Source organism: Emys orbicularis, chromosome 6 (genome assembly GCF_028017835.1).
Source record: "Emys orbicularis isolate rEmyOrb1 chromosome 6, rEmyOrb1.hap1, whole genome shotgun sequence".
Classification (NCBI taxonomy): Eukaryota; Metazoa; Chordata; order Testudines; family Emydidae; genus Emys; species Emys orbicularis.
In genome coordinates, this window is record NC_088688.1 from 99,557,017 (window position 1) to 99,571,143 (window position 14,127).

General features: G+C 44.1%; 1 protein-coding gene across 6 annotated transcripts in view; it reads left to right on the forward strand.

The window, feature by feature from the left end:
• The window catches only part of GCNT1 (glucosaminyl (N-acetyl) transferase 1), a 35,399-nt gene extending 24,388 nt beyond the window's left edge, over positions 1-11,011 (forward strand). For 2 of the 6 annotated variants that reach the window (XM_065406223.1, XM_065406224.1), the window contains exons 2-3: positions 7,779-7,825; positions 8,529-11,011. In XM_065406223.1, coding sequence (XP_065262295.1) covers positions 8,660-9,952 — 1,293 coding nt within the window. In that variant the 5' untranslated portion in view covers positions 7,779-7,825; positions 8,529-8,659 and the 3' untranslated portion in view covers positions 9,953-11,011. Of the gene's footprint in view, positions 1-5,627; positions 5,654-7,778; positions 7,837-8,528 lie in introns of those variants that run through there. The other 4 variants (XM_065406227.1, XM_065406228.1, XM_065406225.1 and 1 more) reach the window with 3 other exon arrangements.
• The last annotated feature ends 3,116 nt before the right edge of the window (positions 11,012-14,127 follow it).

Genomic DNA, 14,127 nt, shown 5'->3' on the forward strand with positions numbered 1-14,127 from the left:
GGGCTGCCCTGGAGCTGTAGATGTGGAAAGCCATCCCCAAATTTTCCAGGCTTCTGGCTCTGTGGCAGGGAGCTCAGAGGCTCTGAGAGCCCCCAGGACTTGCAGGCTCCCAGCTCTGCAGCAAGGAGCCTGAGGTTCCTGAGCTGCAGGACTGCCCCGAAGCTGCAGACCCTAGCAGCCCTGGTCCCCAGCAGGCCACCTGCAAAACAGAATAGGTTCCATCAGAATTTAATCTAACCTGTGATGTTTTCACAGAACACTTCAGGTTGGACAAAAGTAAGGGTGGCATGGTATGGTGTATTGCCATCCTTCCTTCTGCACTGCTGGTGGTGGTGCTGCCTTCAGAGCTGGGCAGCCAGAGAGTAGTGGCTGCTGGCCGGGAGGCCAGATTGCTGGGGCTATGAACTGCCAAACCCCAGCACGAATTAAGCCCTGAACATTGCTATTCTTAAGCTATATGAAAGAAATACATGCATTGCATAAGTTTTTGAGGACAACTTTAAATACTAAATTGTTGATCCTGCCCGCCAATATACTGGCCCATGGCTTTTAAAAAAAGAGAAACAAAAACCACTACCTTTCTTGTTGCCAAACTACAAGCATGAGACAAAGGCCAAGGCTGCAAGGCTCCTTGAAACCTATGAAAGTTGTGGAGTTGCTACAAAAACCAAAACGCTTACTACGTGACTTTGGAGAGGGAAAAATTGCTTCCCTTTATTATGTTCTTTCAGTGACCTCTCAAAACATTTGGTCAAATAACTTGCTGCTTTTTGCTAATTTTGTTCAACTTAATACTGAGTTGTTAAAATATCTATCTTCTCTTGAAGAGGCAGAGGCCATATGTAAATATACTGGTTCAGAAACTAATTTTTGGTTAAGTTGTGATTCTTATTAAGAAGGGGAAAAGCATCCTGTCATAAAGATGATTTATATTGATATAGTTTATTCCTCTTCCCATACAAGAATAAGCTATAACTGGTATAAAGCACCTTTATACTTGCAAAACTGCATCCACGCTAGAGGGTTATAACGGCATTCACGCTAGGAAGATTGTACCACTTGAACACTGGTATAGTTAAAACAGTACCACTTTCTGTGTGGACGAGCCCTGATAATGAATCCTTCCGAAAATGTCACCTGCTTTTTCCATTCTCTCTACTCCCCAAAGAAGAGTAATTTCTTTTGACCTAAGGTGTTAATGTGTGCTAACTGACAGCAACCTTAGTTAAAGAGGTTTTTTTGGGTTGGCAGGTAAAACTGTACAATTGTAAAACAGTTGGAGGTAGGTCAACCTAATCTAAATGAAGTTTCTAATTTTATCTCTTACTCAAACATAGTCACTGCTGAAATTTTATGTTGTTCAAAGTTGCTTAGGTCTCGTCTACATTACGGTTTTGTTGGCAAAAGGCAGCTTTTGCCGACAAAACAGTGGAGGTGTACACACTACAAGGCTACTTTTGGCCGCAAAACGCTGCTGTTTTGCCAACAAAATAAAACCCCCTCAATGAGAGGCATAGAGCTTTTTGCGGCGAAGTTAAAGAAACAAAGCATCAGTGTAGATGCTGCCGTTATGTTGACATAACTGGCCTCCCCCAGTATCCCACAATGCCTGCCGCGACCATTCTGTTCATTATTTTGAACTTGGCTTGGCAGCCCTGTAGGCATGCACCCCTCCCCTTTCAAAGCTCTGAGAAGCTTTGACATTCTCAGCATGGAGAGCTCACAAACTGCTGAGGATGCTGCTCCTGGCAGCTGAGGAGGCTGTGGGAAAACTCTGAAGGAACCATGAATGTGGAATTGCAGGCTGGCAGGCAGAATGGGCTGCTGCTGTGGGTGGTGGGAGGGGGGGAGGAAAGGGGGTGGAGAGACTGCTCTGTCTGCTGTCTGAACTTAAAGAAGTAGCATGCGGACACGCTCTTCCCCCAACACATGCTCTGTTTCTGTCCATCCTCCCCACATACACTTCAAATGAATCTAGTAGGATGCCAGTGAAACAGTGCAGGTTTCTCAATCGCATCATGTGACACTGTACCTGCCCCATGAGGCATTGCAAACCCTTCCCAAAGCACTGCGCCGCCAGTTGCACAGTGGGATAACTACCCACAGTGCACTGCTCTCTGTGTTGATGCAAGAGCTGCTAGTGTGGATGTGCTCTGCCTACACCAGGACCACAGTGTGGACATGCAACAGCACTTTAATTAAAGCAGCATAATTTTTGTTGTCAAATCTCTGTAGTTTAGCCATAGCCTTATATTCCTACTATGTAGTTGCCCTTGCCCTAATCCTGCAGTATAGTACATGTTCTCTGTCTTTGCCCTGAAATGTGTCCTGTTCCTCAACAAATGTCTTGATCCCTCTTCCCTAGTTAGTGTGGCAGAGATTCTGACTAGGATTTGTTCTCGCCTAAATATGGGAACTTCCTTGGTCACGCTTCAACCAGCTGGTACTAGATTGGTCCTTAGTGTCCTAGCAAAACCCTTTGCCAAATGAAAGGCCAAATTTCTATTCCCCTGGCTGCTTCCAGAGTTCTCTCAGATTATTTGATATAGTTCTTCTTCACCCCCACCCCCACCCCCGCTTTCAACAAGTTGTATTGTGGGGGGGCATGAGTGGGGGGGGGGAGAGTGGAAATGTAATGCCCCGGCAACATTAACTTTCCACTTTCAATCTACAATGTCCTCTTCGTTACTGAATTTCATTGCAAGTGTTGCATCAAAATATTTCTCCCAGAATCAAGAGTGGCTGTTAGTTTTTCTTTTAGTAATCTGCTTCCTTTGGATGCTTAGCACATTTGTAAACCACCCATGCCTGTGAAGTAATAGAACATTACATGTTTCCCTCTCAGAATTTACTCTTCATAACCTTCTGATATTTACCTTAGGGCTAGTCTACGCTGGCAATGTTAAAGCGCTGCCGCTGCAGAGCGCTGGGAGAGAGCTCTCCCAGCGCTCTTAAAAAATACACCTCCACAAGGGGGTGTAGCTACCAGCGCTGAGAGCCTGGATCCCAGCGCTGGTGCACTGTCTACATTGGTGCTTTACAACACTGAAACTTGCTGCGCTCAGGGGGTGTTTTTTCACACCCCTGAGCAAGAAAGTTGCAGCACTGTAAAGTGCCAGTGTAGACAAGCCCTTATGTTACATTTTATCTATATTGCTGTTAGTTGGACCAGAGACTAGACTATACCAAAACCTATACACAGGGCTGGCTCCAGGCACCAGCTTAGCAAGCAGGTGCTTGGGGCGGCCACTCCAGAGTGGAGCAGCACGTCCAGCTATTCAGCGGCAATTCGGCGGAGGGTCCCTCACTCCCGCTCGGAGTGAAGGACTCCCGCCGAATTGCCGCCAAAGTGCCGCAGATCGCGATTGCGGCTTTTTTGGGGGCGGCTGCTTGGGGCAGCAAAAACCCTGGAGCTGGCCCTGCCTATACAGCACTATGAGAGTGTTTGGGAAGAGCTGATCAGAAACAATAAGCTACATTGCTACAAACCCTATAGAGAAACTTGACCCTCTATATGCTAATTAGAATGGTAGAGTTTCACACCTCTTTATACTCATGTGAATGACTGCACAAGTGCAAAATAATAGAGATTTGAGACCTTTGGGCTTCACTGAGTGGAGAAGGCAGTCTTATTTCTCTGATTGCCTTCATTCTATGAAGGGAACCATATAGAGCCCTTGTGCAGAAACTTGTGATAAGCAGTAATGGATCCTGGGAAACTTTCTGTAGAAAAGTACCTTGAATAAAAGAGGAAGAAAAGATGCCACCTCTACACTATAAATTTATATCCATATAACTAAGTCGCTCAGGCATGTAAAAAATCCACGCCCCTGAGTGAAGCAGTTACACTAGGGGCTAGGTAGGTGTAACAGCACTGTCAATGGGCAATCTTCTCTGAGCTACTGCCTCCCATGGAGGTGGATTAATATGCGGATGGGAGAAGCTCTCCTGTCAGCAGAGTAGCATCTTCACTGAAGCACTACATCAGTGTAGCTGCACTGGGCGGCACTGCTGCAGCATTTGAAGTGTAGACCTGCCCTAAGAAACTGATGTAAAGGGCTTTAATGTTATGGGAGTGATTGATAGCAGTTTTGTGGGTTAAAACTACTGCTTCCCTTCACCTTCCCTCCTCCCACCCTCTTTAGGAAGATGGGAAATCTCCTTTGTAATCCTGCTCTACACAACTATGTACAAGTGTGGAGACCCTTGTGGATGAGTGTAACAGATGTGTCACACCACCAGTGTAATGAAGAGCTGTAGACTTTATTTTTGCCTGTTTATAAAGCCAGCCCTTTGCTTTATGAACAGCTACTGTAGACACTAGGTGGAAACTGAACCAAAGAGTCACCATCTTGTTTAATTTCCCTACTGCAGAATAGAGAGTTCATAGCTAATTTGAGTTGGCAGAAAACTATTTTAACTGTTATATAGATGGTTGCACATCCGAGGAGGCACAGATGTGTGTCAGATGAGTTATTTAAATAAGAGTGTGAAACTACTGCTGTTTAACTTCAGAGGACACAGTATAAGTGTGTATATGTAGTTGGAGTGAGCTATTTCTAGTCCAATTCCATATCGTTCTACTACCACGAAGGAAAATCTGACCCAGAGCACTTATTTCCTATAAAATTTTATATAAACACTCAACTGCAAATGCAGTGGGACTAATGAATTGTTGTGCAATTCATTTAGTTTGGATTTTATAGAACATCAGGGTTGGAAGGGACCTCAGGAGGTCATCTAGTCCAACCCCCTGCTCAAAGCAGGACCAATCCCCAGACAGATTTTTGCCCCAGATCCCTAAATGGCCCCCCTCAAGGATTAAACTCACAACCTTGGGTTTAGCAGGCCAATGCTCAAACCACTGAGCTATCCCTCCCAACATGATGTGCAGCCCCCAGCCACTGCTTCCCTCCAGCTCTGACACCTTCCTGCCACATGGAAAGCTGCAGGCTGCCACCTGCCCCACAGGAGCCCAAACCCCAACACCCCCCATTCCCACAGCAACACAGCCCATGGAAACCAGCCCCTGATCTCATAGGACCCCACCCCATAGCAACCCACTCCCTGCCCCATGAAAACGAGGTCCCCTGCCCCATGGGAGCCCATTCCCCAGCAACCCACCCCCTGCAAACCAGCCCCCCATCCCATGGCAGCCCGCCGCATAGCAACCCACCCCCTGCCCTACGGAAACCAGCCGCCCGCCCTTACCCGCGGCGGGTGAAGACGAATGGGGTAGAGCTGCGGCAGCCGCGCGTCCGAGCCAGGGCCTGCTCCCCGCTGGGGCCCGTGGCACCGCCCGGCCCGGGGGAGGCGAAGGGCCAGAGGCCGCGGGCCTTGGAGCCGCAGGCGCCCATGCTCAGGGCGGGAGCATGGCCCGGGGTGGCGGGAGCTGCCCGGCGCCTCCGCGGAGCCCAGCAACGGAGGATGATGGAATCTTAGTAGTCAGCATGGAGAGTAGCATTGGTCCCTCAAACATTTTGTTTTTTGGCTACATACAAGTGGCCTAATAAGAGCAAACTTTACTTGGTTATTCCCTCTGCTCCAGCACTCTACCTGACTGCTGTCTATTTCCTCTCCCTTGATGCAGAATGAAACTTCTCTTGCTGCCTGGAGCTACCACTACTTTAATCTCTCAATGTCACTTTGCAGTGTGAGTCTGCTGTCCTGTAGATTTGCTAAGTCTCTAGTTTTGTTGTCACGTGCTGTTAATTTAAACATTTTTGACTATACATTGAAGAAACTACCCAGAATACATCATTTGGGGGGGTGAGGACGCGGGGGTCAAGACTGCTTCTGAGAATCATGATCTGGACTGCAACTAATAAGCATCCCCAAATGAAGACTGACAGGCATCACCAAGTAAGCTTAGACGCCACAGTTTGAGAATCATAAATTAGAAGTTAAAATTTTAGCAGACTTATTAAAAATTCGTACTGAGCAGGTTACAGAAAAACAGGCTTAATGAAGTTCTTGGGTTATGGAAATCTCAAGCCTTGATCATTTGTCTCTGTTTAAAATTCAAAAACAAATTGTTAGAAGGTAATTTGGAACTGGCAGTAATTGTTTTTCAAAAAAACCGCAATAAAATTGACATTTTTATTGGAATTTTTAAAATTTGGATGAAAAGCTTTTGTTTTCCCTTTTCTTCCTCCTGCACTTCCCTTCCACCAAGCATTGGGATGACGGAGGGGAAGAAAGACAGATACCAACAAAACTCTTGGCACTCTTTGCTTTATAGAAAAACTTTGTTAAATTTTTCATGGAACAAAAATTGTGTTCCAATATTTTTTTGCAGAATTTTTTTTTTACCAGCTCTATTAGTAATACTTACATTTCTACTGTTTTTGCAAGTGTAAACATGACTATGTATGAATTTGGTTGTCTTCCAGAGTGCTCTCGAATAGTAGTTAGTAAAAAGTTTTAATGCTTTAGTTTCCAGATTGAAATATTGGCACGTGTTCTCACTGAAAACTATGGACTCCCATCACCATCCCTCCATATACATTGAGCATTTTGCTTCCTATTAAATAAAGCAGTGGTTCTCAAACTGGGTTGGGACCCCAAAGTGGATCACGACCCCATTTTAATGGGGTCACCAGGGCTGGTGTTAGACTTGCTGCGGCTTGGGGCCAAAGTCCAAGCCCCACCGCCCAGGGCCAAAGCTGAAGCCCATGTCCCACTGTCCAGGGCCGAAGCCCAAGGTCGTCAGCCCTGGGTGGCGGGGCTCAGGCTACAGTCCCCTGACCCTTGGGCTTTGCCCCCCCCCACCACCTGAATGAAGTGCAATGAAGTTTGAGAACCCCTGAAATAAAGTACTTGAAGCTAAAACCTGAATGTTCTTTAGAGTTAATTAAATTATGTATTTAAAAGTAGAAGTGGCTATTTAGTACATTAGATGCAACATAATTGTTTATAGGCCTCCACTATCTTATTTATTGAGTTTGCATTATTTTTCCCTTTCATGCGGTCTCAATATTGTTTACATGTAAGCCTGGAAGGGGAGGTAGAGAGAAGAAAGAAAAGGAAAAACAAAGTTTTTGACCAAATGTAGCTTTTATTTTTTTGCAAGCATATTTGTGAATACAAATAAAGTGCCACTCTTAAACTATTACCTGTTTAGTTGATCCAGATTCCAGAGATTCTTGGCAAACTCTTCTGGGCAGTCATACATCTGCAGATGTCTCCAGATTCTGTCCATCTATATACAGGACTCTTCAGTCAAATTTTCTATAAAAATACATAATGGAGAATGTTCACATGGGTAGGGGTTAAGATATTTTAATTAAGGGCTAATGAACATAAAATATGTACTGTACATTACAGGTGAATACGCAAAGATATATATATATATATATATATATATATATATATATATATATATATATACACACACACACACCGTAGTGCTTTAAATTTATAACAAACTCAGATTTTCATTTATTTCGTTCTTAGCGTATTGGATATTTCATATGAAATCCATGTAGTTGTATCGAGAGAGAAATTAGGGCTATCCTATATTTCTGACAACACTATACTTCTCTCAACACTCTGTAGTCCATGCTTATCTAGTAGCCAGCTCTTTAACAACTGAGTAAGCTGTCTTATGCATAGAGTGATATGAAAGACAGCTTCAAAAGTGCAATTTAAATACCTGTTTAAAAATAGACCACAAAAATAGCAATACCATGTCAACTAGAGAGCTGTCTTCAGGAACTCTCTGAAAGCTAGATGACTATGTAACACTACATTATTTTTTTTCCCCTTCTCTTTTTCAGATCTTTCCTGAAAGAAGCGCTAGGGTCACATCACTACTCATTCTTCAGTATGTTTAAGGTTGTCTGTATCACAAGAATAAAATGTTGAATGTGCATGTGGGCTGAATTTCAAATGAGAGGATGAAGTGTGAATAGTTTCCCCAGTAAATGAGTTGTAAATTGAAATGCCAACAAATCTTTGATGGAGTGTGTGTAAAATGTCCCTGTTAAATTCAGGTTGGAATATTTACTATAAGTACTTAAGCTACTAACACTTCACATTCTCTGTATTGCACAAAACCCCAATTAGATGAAATAATTTAGCGAACCAATATGGGTGAACCAGTTCTGTCTAGGGGACAAAACCATTTTCTTCCTATTGCATTTTAAAATGCCAACATTTTTAAAAGGGATTCAGCGGATCTAAGTAATCTATCTTAGACCAGCCATACCAGAATTAACACACTTCATCCAATAATGCAATAGAAAAGATGGTATGAGGGGGAAATTAACATTTGAATTTATAGCTTCAATACTAGAGCTGGTCATAAAATGGGAAAACACTTCCATGAAAACTCAGACTATATCTAAACTTTCAAAGGTCTAAACTTTGACCACCTTATTCATTACATTTTCTAACGTTCAGGAAACTTTTAACTAAACCATTCACCATTAAAGCAAAGACTTTTAAAAGCCACTGGTAAAATGTAGAACTGAATTGCAGAATAACTGTACTTATTAGAAATGACTTATATTTTATTTTTGTTTTAGGACTTTTCCTCCAGTGTCCAGTGCATATACACACACTTTTGAGAAATGAGAACAGATGACTCTGAAGCTGTTGAAGTGGGTTTGAGATCATGAGTACAAAGAAGCTTTGTTTAGCCGAGTGAAGGTATCTGATGTTGTCTGAAATGCTGAGAAGAAAATTTCGTTTTTGTCATATTTTACGCTGCAGGCACCTCCTTGTGCTACTTTTGACTTTAGTGGCCTTTTCGGTTCTAAAAAGTAACCAAAAGCCGGACTTCTTGAATCACAGACATCTAGAGCTGACTGGTGAAGATCCTACCACTAATATTAACTGCTCTAAGATACTGCAGGGTGATATAGAGGAAATTCAAAAAGTAAAGCTTGAGATGTTAACTGTGACATTTAAGAAACGCCCTAAGCTAACAGCAAGTGATTATATTAATATGACAACAGATTGTGCCTCTTTTACCAAGATGCGGAAATATATTATGGAACCTCTCAGTAAAGAAGAAGCTGGATTTCCAATTGCCTATTCAATAGTGGTATATCACAAAATAGATATGCTTGATAGACTTCTAAGATCAATCTATGCTCCTCAGAATTATTACTGCATTCATGTTGACAAAAAGTCTCCAGAATCTTTTCTGGCAGCAGTTAAGGGAATTGTGTCCTGTTTCAATAATGTCTTTATTGCCAGCCAATTGGAGAGTGTAGTGTATGCTTCGTGGAGCAGGGTACAGGCAGACCTCAACTGCATGAAAGATCTCTACAGGAGAAGTACAAACTGGAAATATTTGATAAATCTTTGTGGTATGGACTTTCCTATTAAGACCAACCAGGAAATGGTGGAGAAATTGAAAGCCCTAAAGGGTGAAAACAGCTTAGAAACTGAGAAAACGCCTTCCAGCAAAGAAATACGATGGAAAAAACACTATGAAATTGTTGATGGTAAGCTAAAGAACATGGGAATAGACAAACAACCTCCACCTCTTAGTACACCTGTTTTCTCTGGCAGTGCCTATTTTGTTGCTAGTAGGAGATTTGTAGAGTATGTGCTAGAAAACAGCAAAATCCTTGAATTTATTGAATGGGCTAAAGACACTTATAGCCCTGATGAATACTTGTGGGCTACTATTCAAAGAATCCCTGAAGTCCCAGGGGCAGTTTCTTCCAGTGACAAGTATGACGTTTCTGACATGAATGCTCTTGCCAGGTTTGTGAAGTGGCATTATTTTGAAGGGGATGTGTCAAAAGGTGCCCCCTATCCTCCGTGCAATGGAATTCATGTGCGCTCTGTGTGTGTGTTTGGCGTGGGAGACTTGAACTGGATGTTACAGAAACACCACTTATTTGCCAACAAGTTTGATACTGATGTTGACCCCTTTGCAATTCAGTGCTTGGAAGAATATTTGAGAGAGAAAGCTTTGAATCAACACAAAAATTAAAATGCTATCTTGTGTATGGTATGACAGCTTCACACCGATAAGGCCGTCATGCAGATAAAATATTAAGTATGTAGTGATGATTTACTAGTGTGTTGCACCTTACTCATCGCCTTGGTATGAGCATCAGAAACTCCACTTGGGGTATATATGAGATGTTCGTTCAATTGAGTCTCACCTGACTACTTTTTCCCTACAAATTTCCATACCACATACTCTATTATTGGAAGAGGTCCAAGCCTCAAAATGCATATTTGGGGTCAAGAGAGCTGCTCCGGTAGGTCCAGCTATTCTTGTGTAATATTTCAATATTAGCCTTTCAGGGTTTTTTGATCTCTGCTACTATTCAATCCAAAGACTTAAAAACCAGAACCCCCTGATCTTGTGTGGCCATAACTCAATCCTTTTTCATAATCTTAAATTACTGTTGGGCAAGGGGTGGAGAAAAAGCTAGACAGAACAAACATGTAGATGCAAAAGGATCTCAGGGAATGCATATCAGGAATTCTTTAAAAACCAGTTAAAAGGGAATTGACCAATATGCCAATGTTAAGACTTTTGCAGTGGTTCCACGTGTATTCTGGGATACATACCTCTGAATCCTCTTTTCAGAAAACTTTGAATTTAAGTTGAAATATTCACCAACCAGCTAAAAGGCCTTGTGTTTAAAGTACACTTCTTACAGTAATGTTTTGTGTGCTTGTTTTAGTTTGTTAAAACTATTTTAAAGTTTAACAATTAGATTTTAATTTCAGAGATGACATTTATAGCTCTAATCTGCAATGTCCATCTTCTCAGGGGAATTTATTATTCTGGGTCTGTTAGGATATAAATGCTGATATCAAGTTTATTTTGGTGCATAATGTCACTTTTCTACACTTGTAATTTTTTTTAATTAGTTGAGGATTGAATTGAAATTCTTTTATGTTGCAACTCTAACTGGCAGAGCAGAGCTGCTGGGTCAACTTTCTGAAAGAGTTAATGTACATCAGTCTACCCACTTGTATTCCAGAACATTTAAACATTTACTGAATATCCAGAAAAATAAATTTATTTTTCTAAGTGAAACTGTTTTCTCTTGACACTTGAAAGTCCTCTCTCTTAAAGCACTGTCAAAATACAACTCACTGTGATACTTATATTTGTTAACTTGGGGCCAAGTCATGCTGTGCCTGGCTCAGGTAGGTGGCCAGCAGTCAGAGTAAATTCAGTGGGGCTACTTCTGGGAGTAGAATGGAGGATGTATCTTCAATATGCAGTGTAACAGGACTGACATAAAAGTAGTTAACCTTTTAGTTCTAACTCTTGAAACTATTTCCAAACTTCTTCGGATGAAGAAGAGATGGTAGCCTAGACTGAAGCTTAGTATGCAGTGGGTTGTACACCAATAGTAAGAGATTAAAGTTAAAAAATGTGTATATACTTTTTATGGTTTTGATCCTTTAAATATGTGCAGATGAATAACATTACTCATGGGAGAAGTTCTATTGAAACCAGTGTTGCTGTGTGTGTGTGTGTGTGTGTGTGTGTGTGTGTGTGTGTGTGTGTGTGTGTGTAACTATGGGCTTGGCTACACTTGCAGATGTAGAGAGCTGGGAGTTAAACCAGCCTTCGGAGACCGCAGCGGGGAAAACGCTGCTGTGTGTTTACACCAGGGATAGGCAACCTATGGCACGGGTGCCAAAGGTGGCACACTAGCTGATTTTCAGTGGCACTCATACTGCCCGGGTTCTGGCCACCGGTCCGTGGGGCTCTGCATTTTCATTTAATTTTAAATGAAGCTTCTTAAACATTTTTAAAACCTTATTTACTTTACATACAACAATAGTTTAGTTATATATTATAGACTTATAGAAAGAGACCTTCTAAAAACATTAAATTGTATGACTGGCACGCGTAACCTTAAATTAGAGTGAATAAATGAAGACTCGGCACAGCACTTCTGAAAGGTTGCCGAACCCTGGTTTACACTGTCAGCTGCAAGCACCCTGGCGTGGCCACATTAGCAGCTCTTGCAATGCCACAAAGAGCAGTGCATTGTGGTAGCTATCCCAGTGTGCAAGTGGCTGCAGCATGCTTTTCAAATGCGGGGGTCGAGTGTGACAAGGAATGTGTTGTGTGTATGTGGGGGAGAGACTGTGTTTTGGGGGGCAGAGAGTGTGTCAGCATGCTGTCTTGTAAGTTCAGACAGCAGCAGATCCCCCTCCTCCCCGCCTCTCTCTCACACACACTCATTCTACAGTAATGGTTTGCTTTGTGTCCCGGAGGAGATAAGCATGCCGGCTGTCAGAAATGGAGCTTTGAAAGGGGATGTCTGCATGCCTGCAGCAGAGTTCAAAACAATGAGACAAGTGGCCACTTGACTTCAGGGGATTATGGGATGTTTCTGGAAGCCAATCACCGCATAGTAATGCAACACGTCATCCACACTGACACCAGTGTGGCATAGCCAGGTTCTAAGTGCAGGGGGAGCAAACCTAAAAAAGGCAACCCCCCCCGGCTCCTCCTCTGGCCACGCCCCCCTTGGCTCCTCCTCCGGCCGCTCCGCACCCCCCCCGCCCCCTTGGCTGGTTCCTCCGAGGGAAGCAGGAAGCTGCCGGGGAGAGGGGATCTCGCACTGCGCTGCGCCCCCGCCCTTGGCTCCTCCCACCATGCTGCAGCCATGCTGCGCCCCCCCCCTCGGAGGGACTCGGTCGGGGGGGGGGGGGACCGGGTGTGGGGAAAGGGTGACAGGCGGGTGCTGCTCTCTTCTCCCAGGAGTTGGGGGGGGAGCGGAGCAGTGGGGCGGGCAGCAGCTGGCGAGATCCCCTCTCCCCGGCAGCTTCCTGCTTCCCTCGGCCCGGGCAGCCTTGCTAATGCTGGGCTGCCCGGGCTGAGGGAAGCAGGAAGCTGCGGGCTGCCCAGGCCGAGGGAAGCAGGAAGCTGCCGGGGAGAGGGGATCTGCCCGCCAGCTGCGGAGCGCTTGGCCGCCGAGCCCTGAGCCGCTGCAGGAGGCGGCCGTGGCGCTGTTGGGGCCGCGCTCAGCGTGGGGCGCGATGGCAGAGGAGCCGGCCCCTTCGCTCCTCCAGCCGCGCCTGCCGCCCCCCCCCCAATGGCTCCTCCAGAGTCCAGCCATGCTGCCTGCCCCCCCTTGCCTGCAGGAGCCCAGCGCCGGCCCGACAGGCACCGCTTTTGAAAAATGTGCTGAGGGGAAGCAGCTGCTTCCCCTGAACCCCCCTAGCTACGCTCCTGACTGACACCCAGGCATTTCAGCCAGGGCGCAGCAAGCTTTATGCCTCTCATGGAGGTGGATTACCAGGAGCACTCCAGCTGCAGAGTCCAGGCACTCTTAAGTGCCTTGCCGGGGTGGACACCTCAGGAGTTAGGGTGCCCAGGGCTGATTTAATGCGCTCTAACTTGCAAGTGTAGCCAAGCCCTTAGCTGCATACTTGTTTGCAAAATTATACCCAGGACATCAGAACTAGGGCTGAGAAACCTGCTGTGGAGAAAGTGATTAAGGAAGATGGAACACAAGGTATGTATAAATCAAAAAATTTCTGAGATGTAGGAATAGGAAGAAACACTTCAGGTGCCTTTGGGGAACACACTTCATTTTGGTAAAGACAGTTCAATCTTAAAAAGTACTGGATCTGTCTTCCCAAGGGACCTGCAACAACTTTGAATGCTATCAGAGTAAAGTTCTAGCTGTCTTTTTAGGCCTTACTAGAGACAAAAAAGCAGCTATTGTGGTAGACATGACAAAAGCAAGACTAGACTACACTCATAAACTCCTTGAATGTAAGCACTGCCTTGGTGTTAAAACTCAAACTATTCCTTAGTGCTGCTTTTACTGCAGTCTGATAAATTAGATAAAGACAGTTGTGGAATGTTCTCCATTCAGTACCTACCTATTGTCTAAAACAATCATTTAATTCTTTGGAAACATCTTTATATATAGTTGCATTTTAACATAGGAGTTCCACTTCCCCATCTAAATTAAAGATAAAGGCTATGGGTTTTTAGGCCTATATCCTGTAACCCACTTAAAATATTAATCTCTACTTCACATGAAAAGAGCAAAATATTTAATTTGATTTCTCCTCCCTTGCCCTTCCAAAAATGAATCTATTTCTAAGCATCTGCAATGTTGTTACCTCTGCCAATCTTAATCAAACACAAGATTTAGCCCATTGCCATAC